We start from the raw sequence: 24,938 nt of genomic DNA, 5'->3' as shown, positions 1-24,938 counted from the left end.
GCAGGCTGAGAGACAGATTGTTTTTGGAGAGGGGTTATGTGGGGATTACTGGTGGAGGGGTACTGGGGATTAACGTTGATACAGGGTCTAAGTTAACACTCAGAAGACAGTCTGCGGTGACCAAAACGTAAAGTGCTAGAGGAGGGCATTTTGGCAGGGGCAAACAGCAGACCCACATAAGTCTACACGATGAACAACAGCAATCACATTTTTCTCAGGTCGAATAAATCGATTTATCTTTGCATCATGTTTAATATAAACTATCAACTATTGAAACGCATTAAAGTGTGTCGTTTGAATGAGGAATATAAGTGGTTTTATTAGCTGAATTGCACAAGTATGTTGAGAACAAATGGACTGTGCCTTTGATACTTATTTTTTCTCTGTGGACCATTAATCCAATCAGGCGTTTGAATATATGTTCTACAGATAAGAGTGCAATAAAGATGACGTAATTTATATATTCGACCATATTTCAGGGGGTGGTAATAGATGACAGTTCGTTTGTTTGAATGGCTTGAGAGTGGTGAGCTCCCCTCTTCCTGTTCTGAATGCTGCAGTGGTACAGTCCAAACGCAGTTTGGAGTTGTTGCTGAGGAGGGTTGCAGTTCGGCGGATACTAGACAAACGTGTTCAATAGAAGACCGCTCTACTTTGAAAATGTTGCTGCCTGAACACAGGAATTACCCGCACCAACAAAGACATACTGTCTTATTCTTTATCCTTCTATGTAGTATGACAGGTAAGTTATTTGTTCAATTCATACGTAGTTATCTATGTTCAGTAGGAATAATCAAAGTTTCGAATTTGATCTTGGAAGCAGTTGAATCGGGTCTCGTGCGTCTAACCGAGCTGTCTAGCAGCCTTTAGCTACCTAAAACAAAAATCACTTGTTAAGCAATATTAAGTTGTATGTTATCTGAAGGCTGAGCTTGTCAAAAGTAACTAATGTTAAGAAGTTGTTCACTTCGCTTCAGTGCTGGAATGGTGCTTTGGATGATGGTGTGATCCACGGCTGCCATGGAAACCTTTCGCGAAATCATTAGCAAGGGATTTTCTTCTTTTGTAAACGAACATAATTGTTGCTCTTCAAGTTATCACAACAACAGTATTGTGGTCACCAGCAGCTATTAAAGTACACACATGCATATTTACAAAGCTCGGTGAACCGCAAAACTTTATTGGACCAAGGCAAGGGTAGTTACTAAGTTACTCATTTTTAAGGAAACATTCTAATGAGGTCTGAAAAAGGACCCAGAGAATTGTTAAAAGATCCGTTTGTAAGATTTGCATTCTGGCTTACAATTCTAATTGTTCAGGGAAATGACTAATGGACATTAGCTTTCTCGCTTGTGATAAATCTATTTGCAGTTATGACAAGAGCACAGGACTGTGTAGCTAGGAATGTCATTTACCTTCACCTGTGTTTTTTCCCTTATAAACGTGTGCTTTATAAAAAACGGATCCTCGCAGATTACAAAGGTAAACTTAACAATTAGGTGTTTGTTTGTCAGGCATATGAGGGGAGAGGTGAAAAACACGCCAATTCACCAACACACATCTGTGTATTGTGACCTTGGGTTCGGTGAGGTGTCCTGTGCCCTCCTTCCCCCTCCCCCCAGGTGGTTCAGGCATGTCTATTAGCTGGCCGGCATGTTGTGCCTGACTGATTGCAACAGGGGGAGAGGGGAAGACGACAAGGAACAGTTGAAATACCACAGGATAGCGGGAGGATTACCCTGGGCATTCCTCCGTCACTGGTGTCTTCTGTGTCTCTGTTCACTCTGGTGCGGCTGCCTCCTGCCCACCTTCTCTCTCTCTCTCTCTCTCTCTCTCTCTCTCTCTCTCTCTCTCTCTCTCTCTCTCTCTCTCTCTCTCTCTCTCTCTCTCTCTCTCTCTCTCTCTCTCTCTTTCTCTCTCTCTCTCTCTCTCTCTCTCTCTCTCTCTCTCTCTCTCTCTCTCTCTCTCTCTCTCTCTCTCTCTCTCTCTCTCTCTCTCTCTCTCTCTCTCTCTCTCTCTCTCTCTCTCTCTCTCTCTCTCTCTGTAGATGTAGTTAGCTGCGGTGTCCTACTGCTCATGACCCTTCTGTGCACAGCCTGCTGCATCCCTTGGATCGATGTGATGTACTGATGTGACTTGGGAATTGAAACATTAGTAGTTCAATCCTTTTACTGACCCCACTTTCTCTCTCTCTCTCTCTCTCTCTCTCTCTCTCTCTCTCTCTCTCTCTCTCTCGCACTCTCTCTCGCACTCTCTCTCTCTCTCTTTCTCTCTCTCTCTCGCTCTCTCTCTCTCTCTCGATACACATACATATATATAATGGAATGTAAAGGATACTTATTGTAATGGTAGGCCTATTTAATGGTAAATCCAGATTGTTTATTAGACAGCACATGTGCCGTTGTGAGTGTAGTGCTGCTAAGTAAACTGACAAAAGGATCGTGTTTTCTTAGCGTTTGTGCATGCCGTTACTACACAGGCACTCAAACAGGAGACAGGCTTTGTGATTGTTGTAATGTGTTGTATCATTGAGGGAAGAGTGTTCCACTCAGAGCTGTCAGTGTCCATTTTTTGCTTGGTGACCTGGCTGTAACGGACAGGTCTGCTCTGGCCATATGCTGCAGTTGTTGCCTGTTAATGTTCCAAAGGCTGGGCTTGGGGATCAGGGTGGTCGTGACAAGGGGTGGGACCGTATCAATCCAAAACTCAGTCTCACTTTGATGTGAAGTTAAAACCTCCCTTCCACCCACCCACTTCCCCACCACAAGCCTCACTCCCCCAGTCTCCTGGTGCAGCTCCCCTCCTGCTTCACAACATCAAAGCTAGAGAATATGGGAGCGCGGTCGACCCGGAGAAGAGAATGAGAGAGAGAGATTCATTCCTGTCGGCTGTGTTAAACTCATTACACTCCACCAATGCTCCTTACCTGTGTTAAATCTATCAAAGTCCCAACTGCTGTGGTAAATCTAGATGTGACTGGTCTTAAGGTAGGAGGATGGGATCCAATCCTCTCATTAATCAAGGAACAAACTGACGGTCGCTGGGTGATGGCTGCATTCACTCCTTTTTAGTTTGACATCCCTTCACTTACCAGACTGGCATCTCTCCAGTGAACAGTTTGGGTGTTCTCACTGGCTTCTGCCAAAATTAACTCGCGCACTGGGAATCAATCTGCAATTAATCAGCACAGCAAATCACATGACCTATAGTATATTCCTACCACTTGACACTATGGCATATGGCATGTAGGAGCCCCAGATTGGTCTCTCAGTGATACATATTGAATTTGATTATGTGAGATCCAGATAGTTTACTGGCAAAATCTGCAGATATGAAAGCGTAGGTTTGTAAAGCATGTCCTTGGTTTTGTGTTGTTTGACCTTCTGGCTCTGAGTGAGAACATATTCACCACCCAATGCTGCGGTGCAGGAGGCCCGGGAACGGTCTGTTTAGTGTGCATTGACGTAGGCACACACTAAACACACACCTGACTGACACATTGGTATTCTCTGGGACACCCTGCAGGTCGATGCTCAGTGCCACCACAATGTCATGGAAAGATTGAATGAAATGTAAACTCAGCAAGCACGTAGGCCGCTGGTTCTCCCCCCCTCAGCATCTTCCTTCTGTTCATTTGTCACTCAGAGCTGATGCTTCTGGCCCAACCCAGGGGGACGGACAGAGGGAGCCTGAAGAGAAGAGCAGAGCAGGTCTAGCATGCTCCCTGTCTGCCTTTGGAGGTCTCAATAAAGATGACTACAGTCTCAATAAGATGACTACAGTCGACTTCCAACCACTGTTTTACACACACACACACACACACACACACACACACACACACACACACGCGTGCACACACAGCATGTCACCATGGCTCTTAAATCACTCGAACATTCTGGAACATGTGGCTTATGAGTTTAGTGCCTCCTATCTGCTTGTTGGAGAGCGCCCCCCTCGCTATGTGGATAGGGGCTGTTGATAATTAGGCTCTGAGTCAAAAATGCAATGCTTTAGCGAGGCTCAGTCGTGTAATGACAAACTGGAACAGTTTAACTGAGGCTTGACAGCCTGTGTTGGAACAGTGTAGGCCCGCTCCTCCATTCCCACAGTCTGGGAGTTGAATTTGAAAAAGCTTCTTTAGAAGAATCTGAAGTGAATGTTTGGGTAAAAAAGCTGTTGTTGTGGCATGTGATCATGATGGTCTATTCAGGCTGTCGAGGCTGAAGTGTGGATTAAGTGTTATGGGTGGTGGTGGAAGCACACAGTTGAATTCTAATGAGAGGTTTCTATCATTTTCAGCTCTTTAGCACTTTGTGTCTGAGGTTTGGTCTTGTCTTAGTGGAAGTATGAATGGCCAGGCTGTCTGAATATTTTTTCGAGGGAGAATACTGTCGTCCAAACAGTTTTTCATGTTGACCATGTCAAACTTTCCTATTTTTAATCGGAAAAGCAGCCTTGGAAAATGACATCCTTAACCTCAGAGGAAATATAGGACCCAGATAGTTTTTTCTTTTTTCTTCATGTAATTTGACCAGAAAACCAATCTTGTGACAAATCGCTCAATCCTGCCCCTTCCTCTTCATCACTAACTGCTCTCCTCACCTCCCTAACTCCTCTGTCCATCTCCCTTTAACCCCCACCTGCATGTTCTTTCTTCAACCCCCCCTCTTTCCGTGTGACCTGCAGTGCCGATGGCAGATAGCAGCACTCTTATCTATTATTCATCACTGGTGGTTGGGGCGGATGCAGAGCTGTGAAGGCACTGACTTCTTCACCCTGGTCTCCACCCATGGTGGAGGTATGAAAGGGAAGAGGCAGGGCCCAGCACCCAGTTAACGTCCCCTAGGATGGGGGGTGGGGGTGTACTGTAGAAGGCCCCATGTTCAGACAACCTTCAGCCCATTTCATAGACCTTTTTTCATTAAATCGCATTTCAATAGGCCCACATTAAAGTATAATTGTGTACTGAATTATTTATATTTCCGTACTGTCAGATGTAGGGGTTAAAATGCCTCTGAGGTGTTTAGGTAGAGCTGATGTGTGTGCTATGAGTGTGTGTGTGTGTGTGTGTGTGTGTGTGTGTGTCAGGGCCTGTGGGGAGGAAAGGGGGGTGAGGGGTGCATACTCTACTGCAGTCTTGAGTGTTACATACCAAACTCTCTTGTCTACACTAGGTGTGAAGCTTTTGTGTGGGAACGAGAACTGTTCACCAGAGGACCGAGTCCCCCAGCGCAGGTTCTTGCCCTATCCATCCTGCCCCAAAGCGGTATGACTTAACCTGATCTAGTGAGGTTGTTGTAGAGCTTGTGTTCAGCCTAACTCCCACCCACATATACATGGTGCAGCTACATTAGGGGTGATGTGAGAAAGTAGGACACTCACTGCCTCATGTGTCCAATGGGATGGGTGGGCTCCGGCACATTCTTTGTATCAGTGAATGAGCTTGCATTCTTTCTGAAAGAGTCAGTGAATGTGAAGCTGTGCACAGCCTGTGCATCTTTTTGTTTGGGCTTTTTTCTTCTCAAAATCAAATCTCTCAGATTTGAGAACTTTCATGACACACGAAACAAATGTGGCTACGTAAGAAAAGTGTTTGTGTTTGAACCTGAGGCTGAATGCGTGTACGTGATGAGTGGGTGAACATGGTGTTCCCTATCAGCAGGTCCTAAATAATGCATACACCACACTGTGTTGTAACATTTGTTTAGTTTTTGAATGACAATCATCATAGCACATCGTAGCACGGCTGCTGTGCGCTTCATGGCCCATAGATGGGATCTGTGATGTCATATCCTGTCTGTGGCAGTGGGTGTCCCCCTCCCGTCATGAGCTCTGGGACACGGACAAGCTGTAGTATATTTGAGGCTAGATGTCAGCCCTCATCCAGCCTGTCTTTGTGTCTGCCCATGGCCCTGGAAGGCTTTAATGAGCTCCATGATCCTGAGGTTCTGGCCAAAGGTTTAAGGGTGTGTTTATCTGTGCAGGTCTGCTGCAAGGATGTGTGGACTGCATTATAGAGGGCCGGTCCTGACATGAGCAGTTTAAACCTCTACCTGGAGGTGGCTCAGAGGGAAGTTAGCCAGACCTGGTAATCCCATCAGCCAATATCACAGGCTTAGGGATGGCTGTTTGACATAGACTTTTGCCGTGTAAGCCTATAGCAAGCCTGCTGTGTCGTAGGAAAAGCCTGTGTTGTTGGTGGGCGAGGAGGGTGAGACATCAGTGTTGTTTATTGCTTGTTACAGAAGAAGGAGGAAGATGTATCCTTCATCTGTTGGCGCCGGGCATCCTTTTATTTCAAGCTCCCCAAACCGTATTGTTTAGGGCCTAAATAAACCATCGGCGAATGATCTAGTGACGAGGTGGGTGGTAGTCTATCACACTGTGACCGCAGACGGGTCTTAGGCTCAGATGGGGAGAGCCTAAGTTATTTTCCTCTGGTTATTCCCTTAGTCAAGATCAGATGGCTCAAAGCTTGTTGCAGAACTGTCTGCAGCGTGGAGACAAAGAGACTAAGAGGGTTGTGGGAGGGAGAACCTCCCGGTGACCCACACATTTCTGGTGATGTGCTGAATCCCTCAGTGCTACGCATAGCCTCATACAACTTGTGATGCCTGTTGTCTGTCCTTCTCTCTCTCTCTCTCTCTCTCTCTCTCTCTCTCTCTCTCTCTCTCTCTCTCTCTGTCCTTGTCTCCCTCGGTCTCCCTCGGTCTCCCTTTGTCTCTGCCTTTTTGATTCTCTTTCTCTTTTACTTCCTTTCACACTCTTTCTCGCTCCTTCACTCTCTCTCTCTCTCTTTCTCTCTCTCTAACTTTCTACTTTTCTTGCCATACAAACAAACATACACTCTAATTTTCACAATAGCAATTGCTTTGGCTGTCCTGGCGACAGGCGTGTTTCTGCCTCTATATTTTAACATGCTTAAAACACAGTCTGTCAGAACAGGATATTCATCAACACCAATCAACAACCAGCCGCTCTCAGCACCTGAGGGTCGTGACCTCAACTTCCGTGGTCTACTTTCCTGCTTGCTTGACTCTTCTCCAAACTCCCCCCCCCCCCCCCCCACAGTTTTTGTCTGAAGCGAATCCACTCCATCCTCCGGAGCTCAATTCTTTGATAAAAAATGTAGAGTTTTGCTTGGCACACACTGTAAACAGGAATTTAGTCAGAAATAGGTATGCGTGTGTGTCTCGCTTCTGTTTGTGAGAACAGACATCGTGTTAGATGAAAGTACAGATTTGAAAAAGTGGAAGCGGAAGAGAAGGGGGAAATCATAATTATCCACAAGGGGCATCCAACCCCCCAGTGCATAAACACACACACACACAAAGCTGTAACATTATGCACCCACCTACTGATGTCTGATGCATGAATGAGATGCAGGAATAACTGAGAAAAGGCCTGCCTCATTAGTGAAGCCCTTTTGCCTGGCATTGAGTCATCAAAACAGCTCTGTTTTCTTCCTCTCCTTCCTCTCTTCCCTCATGAGCCCCGACTCAGTTTTCCCTCATCCTTCAGCTGTCTTTACTGAACAAGCACTGTGTCTTAGTGGAGTATCCCTGCGCTTAGATTAAGCAGAGATAACTTTCTGTGTTTGTGTGTGTGTGAGAGAGCTGTGGGACTGGTCCGGGAATGGGGCTTTCCCTCCGTAAAGGGGCCAGATATCCGAGACAGCTTTCCGTCTTCGGGGTCCCGTGTGTGATGCGAGCTGGCCGCCCGTGTGTTTTTAGGCCGACAAGTTTGGCTCGGTCCTGACATTCTCGCTGTGAGAGGAGCTGTGTGAATTCATCACCGCTTCTCAGTTCACACGCGAGGGTGTGTCTCCCACCAGCTCCACAAGGCCCACTACTGCACCCCTGCTGGGAAAAGTAGTGCAGGGCTCCTCGACACTCAGTCATCCCTTGTTGACCATGGAAGACCATTTGGACTGCATTAGCACTGGATCAGACTGTAGGCTGTTTGAGGCTCCTGGGCTTCTGTTGACCCCTGACTCTGCTCCAGTTTCCTCCTCCTCGTCAGAGCTGAGCCAAACCACACCTGTGTCCCTTCCGCGCAGCGTTTGACTGTGGTGATGGATCTATGAGTCCCTCTCCCCAGGCTGCCACCCAGCCCACAGGCCCGGCCCGGACGGACGCGAGCGCAGGCTGTTTCTGCGTTGCCATGGCGTCACAACGACATTTCATAAAGGCATTACGTCTCCACCAACAGAAGAGCCACCACAACCTCAGGCCTGCGCAGGACTTCAGCCGGTCTGGTGCCTCCATCACCCAGACGACTGTCGGAGGAAGGGAGGGGGGAGGACAGCCTCCTTCCTCAGGCCCTCGTCCAGACCCCAGACACCGGGAACCACCCCCGGAGAATCGGGCCTCCGGAGCCGGGACATTTGTCCTTTTTTTGTTTTTAGGGGCTGGGTGTGTGTGTGGGGGGGCTTGTTATTTTAAGTCCCCTGTGCATTCCATTACCCAGACCTCGGTCCAGGGGCAGCTGTGTGTGTGTGTGTGTGTGTATGTGTGTAAACATGAATGATAGGGGGCTTTGGCTCCGCTACCGTGAAACTTGATGCTCCTCTAGCAGCTACTGTGCAAGTGCCCCTGCCGTAATGATATAACCTTTGCCCTCGCGTTGTGTGTGAAAGCAAGCCCACGTGCACACTCCCCAAGCACTGTAATGAGTAAACTGTCTGTCTGTGTGTGTGTGTGTGTACGTGCCGTGCGTGTGTGTGTTTGACATGCACAGAAGCAGTTGTTGTTAAGTCCCAGTCTGTTCTCACTGTCTGGAACACCTGCTCTCGGCTTGCTGAAGTGGCTCTCCAACCATGTCGCCTTCCTTCAAACGCCACACACGCGCCACGTGCATCGCGACAGCCGACAGTTCCTTCTGCATGCTCGCATAGTTTCCACAGATGTGCCTAAGCAGACTTTCTCAGATCCAGTGCATGTCACAGTAGACTGCACGGACTGAAGTACCTATGTAGTAGGACTCAACATCAGTGTCTTCTGTTTTGACAGACCACAGAACGCCCTGTTGGTCAGGATGAGGGGTGATTCTGGGAGTCAGATGGCTGAATGGTAGTAATCAGAAGGTTGCCGGATCGATTCCCTGCCGTGCAAAATGATGTTGTGTCCTTGGGCAAGGCACTTCACCCCACTTGCCTCGGGGGTAATGTCCATGTACTTACTGTAAGTCACTCTGGATAAGAGCGTCTGCTAAATGACTAAATGTAAATTATTTTCCCACTCACTCACACACACACACGTGGCGTATGGGACCAGCTCGCCGTCTCCCACCTGCCTCCACGTGAGGTGTGCATGTGAAGCGAGCGCTGACGGAGGGGAACAGGCAGAGGAGCCTCCTCTGGGAACGCTGTGTCCTTGCTGCCAGGACACCCAGACTCCTCTACGCTACTGTGTGTCTGTGTGTGTGTCTGTGTGTGTGTCTGTGTGTGTGTGTCTGTGTGTGTGTGCGTGAGTGTGTCTGTGTGCGTGCGTGTGTCTGTGTGTGCGTGCGCATATCTCATTTGCCAACCACCCCGACAGAATCACAGAAGCTACTCATCTTTTGAGCTTTGTGTATACCTCTCTAGATGCTCCTCAAGGAGAATCCCCTTTGATACAGCAGAGAAGGACGTTTAGGTCCACCTCTGTAGCCACCAAAGAGCGTTTTTGTTCTTCTGGTTTGTCATTTTCATCAAGGGACAGGTAGTGGAGACAGTGTGTCGTCCCTTCCTTGTCCCCAGAACTGAAAGGCGATTTTTGAATTGAAGGCAACTCTCTTTTCTCTCCTGCTGCTGTTGTTATTTTTAGGCCGAGCTGAACAGGCAGAGGAGATGAAAGCTCAGACTGAACATTTCTCTAGTGGTGGAGTTATTAATATCCACCCATCTATTGCAATTTAAAACCCCTGCATTATAGAAAGGAAATCACAACCTGTCATTTCAACTCCGGTAAGCCTATGAGCTTCCAGATGCGGGCCCCGCCCCCTTCTGTACAAGTATGGAGGGCTTTCCCTGACCACTTTTTCAAATACCCTGACCTCCACAGACTCTGACCTCCACAGACTCTGACCTCCACAGACCTCCTAACCTAACACCTCTACTAAAAGCATGGTCCGGGATGCAGTCTGGCCTTTTAAAACATCACCTGTCTGCAGTGAAAGACCTGTAGGTTGGACCCCAGTGTTTGACAGTGAGGGAGGTCCATTCTAATGTAAGTGTTAAAGATGGGGTGTCTCTCTCTGTTACGATGTCGAGGCCTGAGAACTGATGGGTGGGCCCTTGTTGGATGGAATTCTCTGAAAACGTCTGCCTTTTCTGATTGGCAGAGTGGGGGATTTGGCCTTCGTTGTTGTTGGCAAGACAACAACAGAATGTTTGGGGACAGTTGCCAAGCAATGCGGCGGGTTTTGATTTACGATGACGTCTTCCACCTAGCAGCTTGATGCAATTAGTGATGTAGTTGAGGGGTTTGGCGAGGTGACTCTAGTATTATGTTTTGGGGTTTATTTATCTGTGACTCCTATCATTCCTTCCACAAGATTCTTTTTTTTCCCCACCACATTCTGGGTGATATGTTTCCCCTCATCTGTGTTTCATATTAGCCACTCCTTCCTCTTCCTCTGCTCTCTCTTCTTGTCTTACTGGTCCCCTCATCGGGTCAGCATATTTCTCCTGTCTCTTCCGCCCATCTCTCTCTCTAATTATTTCTGTCTAGTTCTCTCTCTTTCTGTCTTAGACTCTCTCCTCTGTCTGCCCCCCCCCTCCCCTTCCCCCTGTCCTGCTGATGTTAATGCTGTGTGGCCAGGCCATGGTAGTGACTGGAGGGGATGACCAAGCTTTCAAGCTCGTTCTGATTGGACAAAGTGCTTTCACAAAGGGATGGTTTTAATTCCTGGATTCAGGTCAGGGATAGGACAGGCTATTGTACAAGAGTCCCTCTACGCTACACTCATCTTCAGAAAACACGCACGCTCAGCGGGGTATGATTTGATGGAAAAACCAAATGATCAGTTGCCGTGGGACTGCTTGGGTTTATGGCTCTAAGCTCGTGTTTGGTTTCAGAAACTCTTAGTGAAGCTGACGTCAGCGGTCTCTAGACCCGCGCTGCCGTGCGAGCGCAGCCACGCGGCAGACGTTTCGCGGACAGGCGGCGATGATCGTCCTCGCACGGAGAACGCCACGCGGCTCTCGGTGTCCCCAGCACTCACAGACACCAGGCCCTCGTGCACAGCACGAGACAGCAGAGACACGTTTCCTGTGCAAATAACGAACCGTGTTTCCAACGAGCATCTCAGTTAGCTCACTGGGTCGTACGGTAGACGGAGATCCTTTGTGTTGATACGAATTCCTATCGTGACGGATATTCTCTCCCTCTCCCTCCCTGCTTTCCTGTGTGTACGTGTGTGTTTCTCAGGTGTGTGGACCAGCCAGGTGGTGGTGCCCCACAAGGTCAACGCCGTGCTGGGGAAGAACGTGACCCTGGGCTGCCGGGTGGAGGTGGGCAGCAACCTGAGCCTGACCCAGAGCACCTGGGAGCGCCGGCTCCCCTCCGGCTCCGTCACCGTGGCCGTGTACAACCCCGTGTTCGGCATCTCCATCCCCCCTGACTACGCCCGCCGCCTGTCCTTCCGCTCGCCCTCCTCCCTGGATGCCACCATCATCCTGGAGGACGTGGGCTTCGCCGACATTGGCGTCTACACCTGCAAGGTGGCCACCTTCCCCCTGGGCAACACCCAGGCCTCCACCACCGTCAGCGTGCTGGGTGAGAGAGGGCGGGACTGGGGGGGGGGAGGTGAGGGGGGGGGTTGGAGGAGGGGTAGTGAGCAGAGGAGAGAAGGTGAGGGAGGGGTGGGGGGGTTGGAGAGGGAGGAGGGGTAGTGAGCGGAGGAGAGAAGGTGAGGGGGAGGTTGGAGGAGGGGTAGTGAGAGGAGGAGAGAAGGTGAGGGGGGGGGTGGGGGGGAGGGTGGGGGGGTAGTGAGTGGAGGTGAGGAGGGGGGGTAGGGGGGGAGGGAGAAGGGGTAGTGAGCGGAGGAGAGAAAGTGAGGGGGAGAGGGAGGGGGAAAAGAGAGAGTGTTGTGACAACTTTCAACAGCGTGCTTCACCCCTAACTGTGTTTGTGTGTGTGTGCGCGAGCGAGTGTGCGCGTCGACTGTGTGTTTACGCGGGGGTGGCTGTGCGCTTGTAAGAGTCTGAATGTAATGCTGTATCTTTGTAAAGAGCCCCTTGTAAAATGAATTAATAATGCATGTGGCTGGTGAGCAGGAAGCCTCTGCCCACGTCACTGGGCCGGAGGGAGAGGAGGGGGGGGGGGGGGGGCGGAGGAACCAGAGAGGAGGAGGATGGTGAATGATGGAAGTTTGAAGAGGACGAGGTGGAGAGAGGGGCTGACGGACAGAGCATAGAAGTGACTTCACAATAATGTAGTGTTTCCAGTCAGACGCGGGGTGGGGAGTTCTGGGGATAGGGAATGGGAGCAGCAATGAAGGCTCGTAGAGGAACCAGCCTACTATAATTAGAACAGGAGGAATGCGGTGAGCTGTAAGGGTAGTGTGTGTGTGTGTGTGTGTGTGTGTGTGTGTGGGCAGCAGGGGTGTGAGTGTGTGTTTGGGTCACACAGTTTAGTCGGACCTCTATTTTAAGGGGTCCCTGAGGAGTGAGGGTGGGGGTTACATTGATGTAGTGTTTGAAAGGTTACTTGAAGCTCCTGAGCTGCTACTATAGAGCTGGAAAAGAGAGGGGAGGTGGGGGGGTGGAAGATGGAGAGAGTGGCATAAATGGAAAGAAAGTGGTGGAAAGAAGGGGGGGGGGGGGGGAGGGTGGGTAATGAATGAAAGATGGGGGGGCTTTGGGCGCCTGTACTTCAGCCAGCTCAGGATCAACTCTGCCCCAGATCCATCAAGGCTGCTGAGTTGACTAACACTGCCACCTTTGTGTTTGCACGCGCGTGTGTGTGCCTCAGTGGAGCCCAAGGTGTACGTGTCGGCCGGCTCCGCGCCGCTGATCGACGGCGGCAACGAGACGCTGGTGGCCACCTGCATCGCCGAGCGGGCCCGCCCCCCCGCCCAGGTCTCCTGGGAGTCCAACCTGTTCGGCCAATCCGAGGCGCAGCTGCTGGACGAGGCCAACGGCACCACCAGCACCCAGGTGCGCTACGTGTGGCAGCCCACGCGCCACATCCAGGGCCTGGCCCTCGCCTGCGTGGTGCGCCACCCCGCCCTCCAGGCCGACTTCAGGATCCCCTACCAGCTCAACGTGCAGTGTGAGTGTGCCGAGCGGGGGGCCACAGGCCCACGGCGCGGGCCGGGGTCACGTCGTCAACCCTGTCGCATTTCACCAGACGTTCTCCTGCTCTGTCTGCAGATGCTCCCGACATCTCCGTGGTGGGCTACGACGGGGACTGGTACGTGGGCCGGGAGAACGTCCAGCTGACCTGCAAGGCCAACTCCAACCCTCCAGCCCACCACTTCAGGTGGATCAGGTGCGTGTTTGTGCCCAAATGACGGACAAATGAGACCCTTCTGTTCTGTTTCTCTTATTGTTAATTAACTGTGTGTGTGTTCCTCAGGCTGGACGGAGATATGCCCGAGGGCGTAGAGGTGGTGAACAACACCCTGCTGTTCCTGCGCTCCCTCCAGAAGAACGACTCGGGCGTCTACAGGTGCGAGGTGGCCAACGACATCAGCCTCCGCAGCCGAGACCTGCGCATCCTCGTACAAGGTGAGGGGAGAAGCCGGGCGCCCCTCGCACAGCCTCTCAGGGCCTCACACAGGCTTTCAGGGCCTCACACAGCCTCTCAGGGCCTCACACAGGCTTTCAGGGCCTCACACAGCCTCTCAGGGCCTCACACAGCCTCTCAGGGCCTCACACAGCTTCTCAGGGCCTCACAGACACAGCCTCTCAGGGCCTCACACACACAGCCTCACTGACAGCCTCTCAGGGCCTCACACACAGCCTTTCCTGCTCTCTGTGCTTCAGGCAGTGTGCAGCAAACACCCAGTGTGCTCTTTTCTAAGGCTTTCTAATACCCTGTTCTGTAACACCCAAAACCTAACTCTTTCTTACTTCTTCACTTGAAAGACAATGAGGCTACATGTGCTATAAATCACACTGAGGAGAGCACACACACACACACACACATACACAGTCTATCCAGCATTTCATCATGTCAGACCCCAGTGTGTGTGTGAGCCCAGGGTGTGCCACCGTGGGATACGGCACGCTGCATTAGTGCCCGATTATTTCCGGTGCTCAGATGTAAGAGTCTTAATTACAGGCTGATTAGCCTGGATTAAGGCTCCAGATGTTCACCAGGAGAGCAGCTCCCTGCCTGGACAGTCCCATCTGCTCGTCCCCCCGTCCTCGGACCCTACGTCCCAGCACCCTCCACCCCTCCTCCCCTCCCTCCTCCCACCCGCATGCTGTGTGTGGGCTGGGGAACATGAGCATGTCCCCCGCTGGGGTTTGGTGTTCACCCCCTTCTCCCTGAACGGGTCTCTCACTGCCAGGTGGACGACCGCGCCTCTCCTCATGCCTGTCTACCTGTGTGTACCTGTCTGCCTGTGTACAACGCTGACTGCATCACCCCGTGCCTGTCTCCCTGTCTGCGTGTCATGCCGTGAACGCGTGCAAGCCTCGACTGAGAGACGATGATGAGGAGGATGATGATGCTGCGGTCGTCCCAGATTCATGAAACATTCACTGGTTCTTTTCAACTCCTCTTCATTATTTATGAACCTTTTCCCCTCTGAGAGGAGCTCGTGTTTTTGTGCGCGCGTGTGTTCCCCCTGCGCCCCCCACCGGGTGTGTGTTTCGCCTTGTGTGTGTGTGTGCTCCCACACATCTGTACCCCGTCTCCGCATGGTGCCGCGTTCATTCACACACTGTACCGTCACCTGACTGGAGTCCTTGGGGGGGGGCCATGGCGTCAACCATGTGAATGTGGGAATCTGATGTTGGCGCAGACATCCCTCTGTCTATCTGTCCTGCCACAGGGGCTGAACACCCCTCCCTCCCTCCCGCACGCCCAAAACGCTCTCCAGAGCATCTGTGAGCCCACAGGACGAAGACATTTCGAGATAAAACTCCTCCCCCGCCTCCGTTTAATCCCAACACGAGCCACAGTGGTTAACGACAGACTCGGCATATGTGGTGAGCCGTGTGAGCAGAAGGCTGGAGGGAGAGCCGATTGGCCGGGGCGGCTGAGATCCCGACACCCGTGACGTGATGGCGAGCTGCTGAGACGAGGCCATGCTTGGTCATGGTCCGTCCAGCCAGCAGCACGGGGACGTCCTGGATCCACAAACAGGAAGTCACCGTCTCTCCATTGACGCGGTCTAAAAAGGGGGCTCCAAGCTTGCTGATTGGCTCTGTTGTAAATCCCTCCCATCTCTCCGGTCCTTCCCGGTAGATCCTAACCTATTAGAAACCTCCCTCTCCCCCCCTCCTCCATCAGTCCCCTGTAGACCTTCACATTCTCATTGGACATCTGTGCCACCCTGTTTTGATCTGATGTACAGTACATACAGTAAGCTCTTCATAAAGCTCATATAAGCCTGTGTTTGGAAACTGTTGGTCTGCACAGAATCGGCTGAAGTCATGAGAGACCTCTGCCCTGGGCATTATGTGGGCGTTATAAAAGCTGCATCACTTCAAATAAGGAAATAGTAACAGGTTCTGCTCTGACATTTAGGTCCCAGACGACATAGCTACTGGCCCTCCCTCCCCATCCCTGGTCCCTTCTAGAACAGTGCAATCCGTTCCCCTCCACCCCTGCTTCTCCATAGTTTTGTGATTTATCTACAGCCTTCTCCTCCCAGCAGTCACTGGTTTGCTATTATTCTGTCTATAGCCTATCTAGTGAGCTATAGACTGTAAGGAAATCACCACAATCTAATTTATAATCTAAAATGACAATTTCCAATCTATTAATGTGACTTCCATACCCTTTTAAAATACCTTCCCACAACAGATACTTTATTTTGATGAACTGAACAAACCAGAGGCTGCTGCGATCTAATTTAGATATAACTGATGTTTGTTTTGTCATGTCCCTTTTGTAGTAAAATGCTAATGTAGTTGGCATTGACATTCTCTACTTTTCTGTCCATCCCTCCCTCCTTCCCTGAACCTCTCCTTTACCCCTCTCCCCCCTCTCCCCCTCTTCCCCCTCTCCCTCTCGCCCCCACTCCCTCTTCCTTCTCCCCGGCCCCTCTCCTTCCTCCCTCCATTAGATCCTCCCACCACCTCCATGCCCTCCACCACCCCTGCGCCCGTCCTCACTGCAGCCTCCTCCTCCTCCTCGGGGGGGGATAAGCGGCAGGTTCTCTTCACCTCCCCCACCCTGGCAGCCCTGCCTAGCAGCAACCTGGGCAGCATTGTGGGCGGGGCGGTGGGCGGGGCGCTCTTCCTCCTCCTGCTGCTGTCGCTGGGCGGGGTCTGTTACCTGCGCCAACAGCAGACCTTCCGCGGCAACTATTACACGAAGCAGTACCTGGGGCCCTCGGACATGCAGAAGGCCCCGGCGCAGCATGAGCTGCAGCCCACCAAGACGGGCAACAACTACGGCTCCAACCACCAGGACCGCGACCGCGAGGAGTGGGGGGACCGCGAGCCGAACCACGACCGCCGTCACCTGAACGGCCACGAGAAGGGGCGCACGGCCAACGGCCACACCAGGGCCATGAGGGAAGCCCACCAGCACCAGGAGCACCCGCGCTACTCCAGCCCCCAGCAGCCCGGCCACGCCAGATACGTCCCCCCCGCCGTCCCCGCAGCCAACGGCTCCCCCTACCTGTCGGATGACTGCTACGACAGCGGGCCGGAGGGGGACTACGTGTCCCACACGGACGGCTCCGTCATCTCTCGCAGGGAGTGGTACGTGTGACCCGTGACCCCTCCCACGTCAGACTCCTCCGCCAGGGACACGAGACGCCACGGGAGAACGGCTCAGAGGGGTCTCGTGCGTTATTTAAGAAAGGACAACTCTCTCTCTTTCTCTCCCTCTCTCTCTCTCTCTCTCTCTCTTACTCTCTCTCTCTCACGTTGAGCGTTTTCGTCCTTCCTTTCCCCAAGAAGACTCTTTAGGCTGAGAGAATTTTTTTCTTGACGTTTGAACCCCATCGGAGACTGTGTGGATTGCTGAGCCACACTGGTCGGTGGTGTGGGCGTGCCTGTATTCTGCACTGGAGGGCACATGTTGCGTTTGTTTTCATGTGTGTTCGGAGCCTGATTTCTCATGCACTACTGTCTCTGCCTCGTGGTGTTGTTGAGGTCGAAACGCCACGCCAATTGACGTTTGTAAACTAAATCACGGCCTTGGCTTCGTCAACGCAGACTGAACCCTCCCGTGCCACTTCAGTGTGTCTTTTTTAAAGAAAAGAAAAAAGGCTTGAGTTCAACGGAAGACCTTTTGACATGAGTTTATCATCTGTTCCTATGTTGGGAGGATTTGAGGCATATGTCTGATCATGGCATCAAGGGGGTATAATGTAAGAGTAGAAGGGAGAGCGGGTACACCATGAAGTCACTCACGAGTCAGAGAGGGCCTTCTTACCACCTATGGAGAACAGAGAGAGGGATGAATCCTCCCCAGGGAGGGAGGGAGAGGGAGGGATGAGAAAAGCAGGGTGAGGCCACGAGAGAGAGAGGGAACTTGTTTCTCTGAATGATTTCAATATTCATTCCAGATTTTATTTCATTGTATCTGTGGCCTGGTACCCACAGAGAGAGAGAGAGCAAAGTACAGGCTCTTGGCACGCACGCACACACACACACTCACACACACACACACACGTGGCAGTGAGCAGATTGTGTGGATAGTGAACACTTTGACGTCAGCTAGTACTTTTTACTTCTTTTTTTTTACCCATGCGTAAGTGCCAACCTCTCGAGTGTTGTCAGATATTAAGGTAGAAGCTGTCTTTGCAGCAGTCTATGTGGCTGCGGTTACACTCTCTCAGATAACTGTGTTGACCAATCAATAGCACTTGATTATTTGTTGATATGAATCACTTTGTGTATCACCTTATCGTACAGGGATATGCAGCCCTAAGTAGAGTTCAATGGATGTAATGCTAAACCTTCCTGAAACGGTAGGACGACTGTGAAACCAGCTCCACAAGTAGAGACACTCCACACACACTTACTGTAGTTAGAAGTGTTTTTTGTTGTATTACCAGGCAGCACTGCTCACAGCGAGACGTGAGACTCGATGTCATGAATACTGTGGGAGTCGGTGAGGGGGAAAGCGGGCTGTCAGTTTGGTGGGGTTCATCTGTTATGTTAAGTAGAGGAGGGGAATGGGAATCCATCTTCCTGGCTTTGAAAGCTTTCTGTCACTCTTCTGGGTTCAGTAATGTGACTGGTGCCTTATCCCAGAGAAACAGGAGTTCGAAAGTAATAAGATGCTATTATTTATTGCTGTCAACATTTTCACAGATGAAGAAGCGACCTCTTGGGTCCCCTGCTGCGGGAGACGGCTTTGTTTGCCGACTCCCTTCTTCTGTTGACTCCATTTGGCTTCTGAGGGACTGTCTTCTGTGCCATGTCCTCTGTTCCGTCTTCTCTCTACAGCATGAAGTTTGACGACGGCGTTTTTTTTTGCTCGCATGACGATGCTCGCGACATGCGAGCGGCAAACCACCCAGAGAAAGAGAGCCGTGCTTGACTAGACTGGTGATCACGCACTGGTGCCACGGCGTGCTCCTGTGTCCAGTCCGCCTGCGGGCAGGCTCCGCGCCTGCTCACGGGGCCTCCGATGGAGACTTTTCACTTATGTCCTCGCAGGCACCTTCCCGTGTGTTCACGTTTGTATTGTATATAAGAAGAGACGGGGTACTGTAAGTTCAAATGATTTAAAGCGAGACGTTCAAAAAAATTAATGAAAAAATAAACGTTCAAAAAATAAAATAAAAAGAGTTAAAAAAAAAAATCATATGCTGTATCAATGACGACGAACATTGTTTTGTAAATCTTTCGAGATACTTTTGTTTTCAATAAAGCACCTTTTTTTCTGTGAGTTTTCTTCCTGGACTGATTGGCGGCTGGTGGACTGAGAGAATGTGTGCTCCCAGACAGCTCCTCAGACTGATCAGTGTCTGTGTGCCTCCGCTGGTGACGTCATCTGTTGCTCCCCTCGCTCCCCGCACAGACTGAGCGCCCCTCAATCAGTGCGCGCACACACACACACGCTCCAAACACACACGCTCCAAACACACACGCTCCAAACACACACACGCTCCAAACACACACACACTCCAAACACACACACTCCGAACACACGCTCCGAGCCCACAGCACTCACACTCCCGAACGGTCTCTTGCACATCCTCTCTGCTCCACCACTTCTCTGCCTTCCGACGTTCCATCTAAGGAATTGATTGGATAATTTCAACTCTTCCAACCTTCTCCCCACCTGCTTTTCTAAAGAGTCAGCAGAGATCAAGGAGCTCTACTATGTTTTTTTAACCCCCCCCCCCCACCACCACCACCTCTCTTGTGGTTTAGTTGTCCTCTCGACTGGCTTAGTGACAGAACAGAAATTGCCCTCGCTCTCCTCTACGGCTCGTCTCCTTTGTGCGTGCCCCCCCCCCCCACCCCACGTCTCTCCCCCGGCGTCTCCCAGCTGGTGAAATCAAACGCTCTGTGTTTATGTCTGCCCCCGAGGCCTTCTCTCCAGGCCATTGACTCTGTCCCCATGGCAACAGCCTCATCTGGAGCTGGTGACAGAGGCTGTCTCCCTCAGGACTCCATCGTACCGCCTCTACCTGCTCTGAGAGAGAGAGAGAGACAGAGAGAGAGAGAGACAGAGAGAGAGAGAGAGAGGCAGGCAGGCAGGGAGAAAGGTGGAGACAGGCAGGGGGAGGGGGCTGGAGGAGCAAGGTAAAAGGGGTTGCTGAAGGACAGAGGAGAATGAGAGAATAAGCCATTGGGGTTTCAAATGGCTCATTATAACCTGCTGCTCCAAACAGGACACGGCAGGGAGCAGAAATCACTGGTGACCTTGGCCCGTGTCACCGTGACAAGCTCTGTCCAGAAAGTCGTCATTTCTGTGCCAGTCCAGACATGCAGTCACTCTCATTGAGACAATGTTTTTCAAGGTTTCATCGACCTTGAAGGGGAGTGCGCTCAATTCCGTGTGGGGACGACTCTTCTGCAGATTTGCTCTGGAAAATAAGGAGAAATCGAGCTCTCCTGCTGTAATGATTTCCAGTCAGACATGCATGAATTACTGTAAAACCTCCATTTAGAAATCAATTAATTGATCTGACTGATCTTATCTTATTGTTCTGCCCACACTAAGAGTTTCTAATTGAACGCAGAGGGAGGTGGAAAAAACACTTTGTGACGACAGCAGTGTGTTGCTGGTTGATCGTTAAAATGAAAGAGAAATAGTCTAGGATAGTCTATAATAGGCAATACCAGTCACTGTTAAAATGGAGCTGGATTACAAGAGACCACCAGGATTGTGTGAAATGACAGATGCTTGACAGAGCGTCAGACCACCCATGCACCACGGCATCCACCCTAGGATTTCACCGGAGCCGCCCACAGCATGAACATCTGCTCCCACATGAGCGTGGTGCTGCGGCGACCCTTGACCTTGCTGCAGAGGTTTGGGCTGACGATTGTCTCGAGATGGGAAGCGTGTGACCCCTCCCTCCCTCGGTGTGACACTCGTGTCAGGGAGGTGTGTGTGTTGTCACCTCCGAGGGGTTAGCCCCACAAACCTCTGCTTCCTCCTGTCCATTCATGGGGACCCGGGTTAGGCCTTGTCTGTCAGCAGTGTGCAGTGAAAGGGAAGGAGCTTTAGAGACCCTGGCAGTGGATTAAACCTCCACCTGTGTCCACAATCCCGTCTTAAGAGGCATCGCCTGGATGGAGGGCTCTATCTTGTTTGTGTTTGGGATCTCGACTCCCTGAGGGTGCGCGGTGGGGAAAGCCATTAGCTCAGGTGTCTCCGAGAGGGCCTTTGTCGTCAGGCAAAGTGCTCACGCTTTAGTTAAGGTCATGCTTGAGTCATCCCCAAGAGCTTGTTGTCATGGTTATCAAAGGAAAAGGTTATTCTATGACTAACAGTCCACGGTTCGCCTCTCCTGTCTCACTTGAGAGCTCAAGGGCTTGTTTTTTTTTTTTTCAAACCGCGCTTTAGTACAGTGTACTCGCCCTCTGCTCTACAGATAGATCCAATACCTGCTCCTGTTGGTCATGGGGAGGGGGGCGGAAGGAGGAAGGGATGAGGAGGGGGAAGGAGGGAGAGAGAGGCGTGAAGACGGGAGCAGCGTTCAGGGGTCGGCCCAAGGTCCCAGCTTGTTTGTTCTGCATCGTAATTGAGATGTTACTTTGGATTCTCGTCTCAGCACATTATTGATTTTGCCAGCGCTCAGGGAGCTAAGCAACTGGACTTGGCTGTCACACTCACTGTTCTGTTTTTACCCCCACCCCACCCCACCCGCTCCCCCTCCTTCTAAAACATGCTTCTTTCCAATCCCTCTCTCACACCATATTACCAACATCCCACATAGACCCTCAAGGGTGGTCTGTAATTGGCTCTAACTGGCCATAGGCTAGCTTTCTGCGAGTTTGATTAATCTTAATTAATCTTGATCAATGTTAATCCCCTCTGTGGACCCCCCCGATGTCGTGGATAACGAGCATGTGATCTAACGAACAGTCCGCCGAGACGTTGCCAAGGCACCAAGACTGCTCACCTCAGAGGAGTGAGAGAGAGAGAGAGAGAGAGAGAGAGAGAGAGAGAGAGAGAGAGAGAGAGAGAGAGAGAGAGAGAGAGGAATGGGAGGATGGAGGGTTGGGAAGGTGAAGGTGAAGAGTGCCTGGAGCCCAGTGAAGCCTCCAGCAGCATGGAGCCCCTAATTACACCGAGTCAGGGCTGCGAGACCCAGCCAGCTGACACACTTTCCAGCCCTCAGTATACATATGCCTCCTTAACCACACACACACACTCAAACAGACACAACACTATCAATAACACAGTGGATATCTGGGGTATGTTAGGCTGTGCCATGCTGTGTTACGCTGTGTCATGTCGTGCAATAGTGTGCTGTGCTGTACTTTGCTCTGTGTGTGTGTGTGTGTGTGCAGTGCTGTGCGGTGCTGTACTTGGCTCTGTGCTGTGTGTATGTGTGTGTGCAGTGCTCTGCTGTGCGGTGCTGTACTTTGCTCTGTGTGTGTGCCGTGCTGTGCTACGTCGGTCCAGATGTTCTAGTCCTGTCTGTGTTGTGTCCCAGACCAGTCACAGGAGCAGAGGTCCAACTCCATCGCCGTGGCGGGAGCCGCCCTGGGGGCGGTCCTCGCTCTCTTCCTCATCGCCGTGGTCATCATCGTCATCTTCACCGCGCGTAGGGCCCCCCCGCCAGCCTACACCGACAAAGTGTAAGTCCAAGACCTTTTTTCCCACGGCAGTTTAGGATCCGTATATCAATCTGTTTATGAATGTTCATCATTAGAACGGGTAGCAGAATGAACCATCCGAATAAAAGGTATATTGCCATACATGTTCTGTCAATGCCCGAAACTCCTTCCTTCTCTCCACCCTGAGGGAGGAGGGAGTCCTGGTTCCTGCGGAGGGCTGCTGCAGTATTCATCTCAGGACCCGGAGGGTGGTGTCCGGGTGGGGGATGGTGGCGGGGGTGAGAGGGTACAAGGTTTAGAGGTGACAGGTAATTGCAGTCTTGGCAGCAGTCCCTCAGTCTGTTTCGCTGAGTGTTGCTTCTAGAGGCATACGTGAACTCATGTTCAACTGCCTGTTGTGGAGTAGAGAAGGAACTTTTCCATTCAATTATTTACACGAGAGTCCGTTCACAGTCCTGGCCCAGAGTATAACTGACATGGAATGGGTGTGTGTGGGTGTGTGTGGGTGTGTGTGTGGGTGCACTTCCGTGATCCTGGTGCACCTGAGCAAATGGCTCCCATGTCCGTCTTCCTCTTCTCACTTTGGGATGTGGTTTCCTGTGACACACACACACACGCACGCACACAAACACACGATAATAATACACACCCGACGTGCTCCAGATGAAAACAGATCTTTTATCAGTTGAAAAGGCATTTCCTATAACAGGACATTAAGCATAACAACAGCATCTGTTTCTCCTCGGCCCGTCCTCCAATTACACCGTAGATATGAAGCTCCATCCGGTGTCTTTATTCCTCCGAGGATTACATCACTCTTTTCCTTTTGTTCTCCGAAGGCCCTCTCCAGTCCCACACCTCGCCTGTCTGTCTTCGTTTCCCTCACCAGCCACTCGCAGGCTCGGTCTCTGAACTCCAGATGAGCCAGCCAATCAGCTGCTGTCTTCCTCGGAGCCAGTGGGTGGCTGCGCGCAGAGCGTTGCTCGTAAATGGTTTCCTCATGCCGAAAGACACAGGGAGAACGTCTGAACGGTGGAACAGTCCGGGGCGTTCCGGGGTTCATTACCATACGTACAGTACATCCACACTGCTTAGGGGGAACAGAGGAGAGTCGTCCATTACGGACAGACAGGATAAGCTTTGCCGAGGCACATGTATCATAATAAAGCTGATCAACTGTCACAGAGGCAGGTTAGAATGAATCCCAGGAGACTGATTGCTGGGGCTGTGGTAGTTCCTGCGGTTGGTACTGTGTGCGTGCGTGTGTGTCTGTGTAATTGGATGCCCACACTTGAGCATGTGCCCCGATAGTATCTATAAATGACTGGCTCCTGGTGTTCCAGCCTTAGACATAACCTCCGGTGATCAATACGATTCACAATTATTTGATTCCTTTCATCCTTATTCAGACACTCAGGTGACGGTGCCGTCTAGTGGCTTTTCGAAAAATCCTTGACCTTCACGCCGTCCGTCTTTGACCGGAGTTTTACACTTGGACTCTGTAGACGTTGGTCCAGGCAGCCTTGGGGCCTGTCAGGGAGCTCACTCTCAGACAGGCTGGGAGAGAAAACAGGAGGCCTTCTCGATCTGGCCAAGAGAAACACAAGCCCGATCTGAAACTCCGAATCAAACATCTGTGTGTCAAAGGAAAGAACATTTTCCATGCGTCTATGCATCTGCGAGCCATATTGAGTGCTTCCAACACACCCACACACACACACACACACTTATAAATACAGTACAAACACACAGGTTCAGAGGGGTGTGTTTGGTCCGGCCTGGTGTATGTGTCGTCTGATGCCAAGTCAAACGCTGTCGTCCTGGGAGTGACCCTGGCTGTGTGTCCCGGAGGGAGGAGGGGTGGTGGGGCCTCATCCTGCTCTGTCATCACATAGACATGAAAGCCCATCTCCTAATGGATCAGGTGCACTCTGTCCCTCAGCCTACTGTGGGAAACACACGCGAGGTCATTAACAATACATCAGCCTGCAGGAACCTCTCTCCCCATCCCGACTCCCGGAGCGAGAGAGACTCTGACTCCGGTGGTTTTCTTGGCTCCGACGCAGAGGATACCGCTCTGAAGTTCCTTAACAGCTGACGGGTAGAGGTCAGGAAATCAATGACTATGACATCCACTTATAAATGGATATAGGTCAGGGTGTAGACAGTTTTTTTTTTTTTTTTTCGTCGTCGAGAAATTTGGGTTCGGGCCAGCGTGAGTAGGGTCTGTGACCTTGGCTGTAGCCTCTGTCTCTGGAGAGCAAGAAACTTCCCTTATCATGATGGGAGACTCATCCATCCAGAACTCGCGTCTCCACATGTGCACGTTCTCCCGGGAGACGGGGACTTGGACGGAGAGAGGGCGAGCGAAGGACGCCCGCAGAGAGGCAGCGGAGGGAGGATGAAGAAAGAGCTGAGGAGGTCCGCAGGAGGCCGTGCAGACTGGGAGCCTTCTGCGGAGCGAGGGTCGAGGGCCTTGTGGTCCAGAGTGGAGACGGTTTGTGCTCACGGTCTGCGTTTGGACAGGAGGAGGGCTTGTGAGGTGTTTGGGAGGAATATGAGGGGAGATTAG

General features: G+C 51.3%; 1 protein-coding gene across 2 annotated transcripts; it reads left to right on the top strand.

Annotated features, from left to right (window-relative positions):
- Positions 1-591: 591 nt before the first annotated feature.
- Positions 592-19,013, top strand: nectin3b (nectin cell adhesion molecule 3b). 2 transcript variants are annotated; one of them, XM_084698660.1, is made up of 7 exons: positions 592-742; positions 11,412-11,759; positions 12,957-13,256; positions 13,358-13,475; positions 13,563-13,714; positions 16,228-16,870; positions 18,434-19,013. In XM_084698660.1, coding segments are annotated over exons 1-7 (1,644 nt in total). In that variant the 5' UTR covers positions 592-660; the 3' UTR covers positions 18,435-19,013. The 2 variants fall into 2 exon arrangements, with proteins under 2 accessions (XP_084554786.1, XP_084554785.1); XM_084698659.1 differs by lacking the exon at positions 18,434-19,013 and having other exon boundaries at positions 16,228-16,880.
- The last annotated feature ends 5,925 nt before the right edge of the window (positions 19,014-24,938 follow it).

The sequence above is a fragment of the Hypomesus nipponensis genome, chromosome 5 (assembly GCF_054491055.1).
Source record: "Hypomesus nipponensis isolate SF chromosome 5, ASM5449105v1, whole genome shotgun sequence".
Taxonomy (NCBI): Eukaryota; Metazoa; Chordata; class Actinopteri; order Osmeriformes; family Osmeridae; genus Hypomesus; species Hypomesus nipponensis.
The sequence above is the reverse complement of the archived record's forward strand: the minus strand, read 5'-3'. Positions and strand labels throughout refer to the sequence as shown.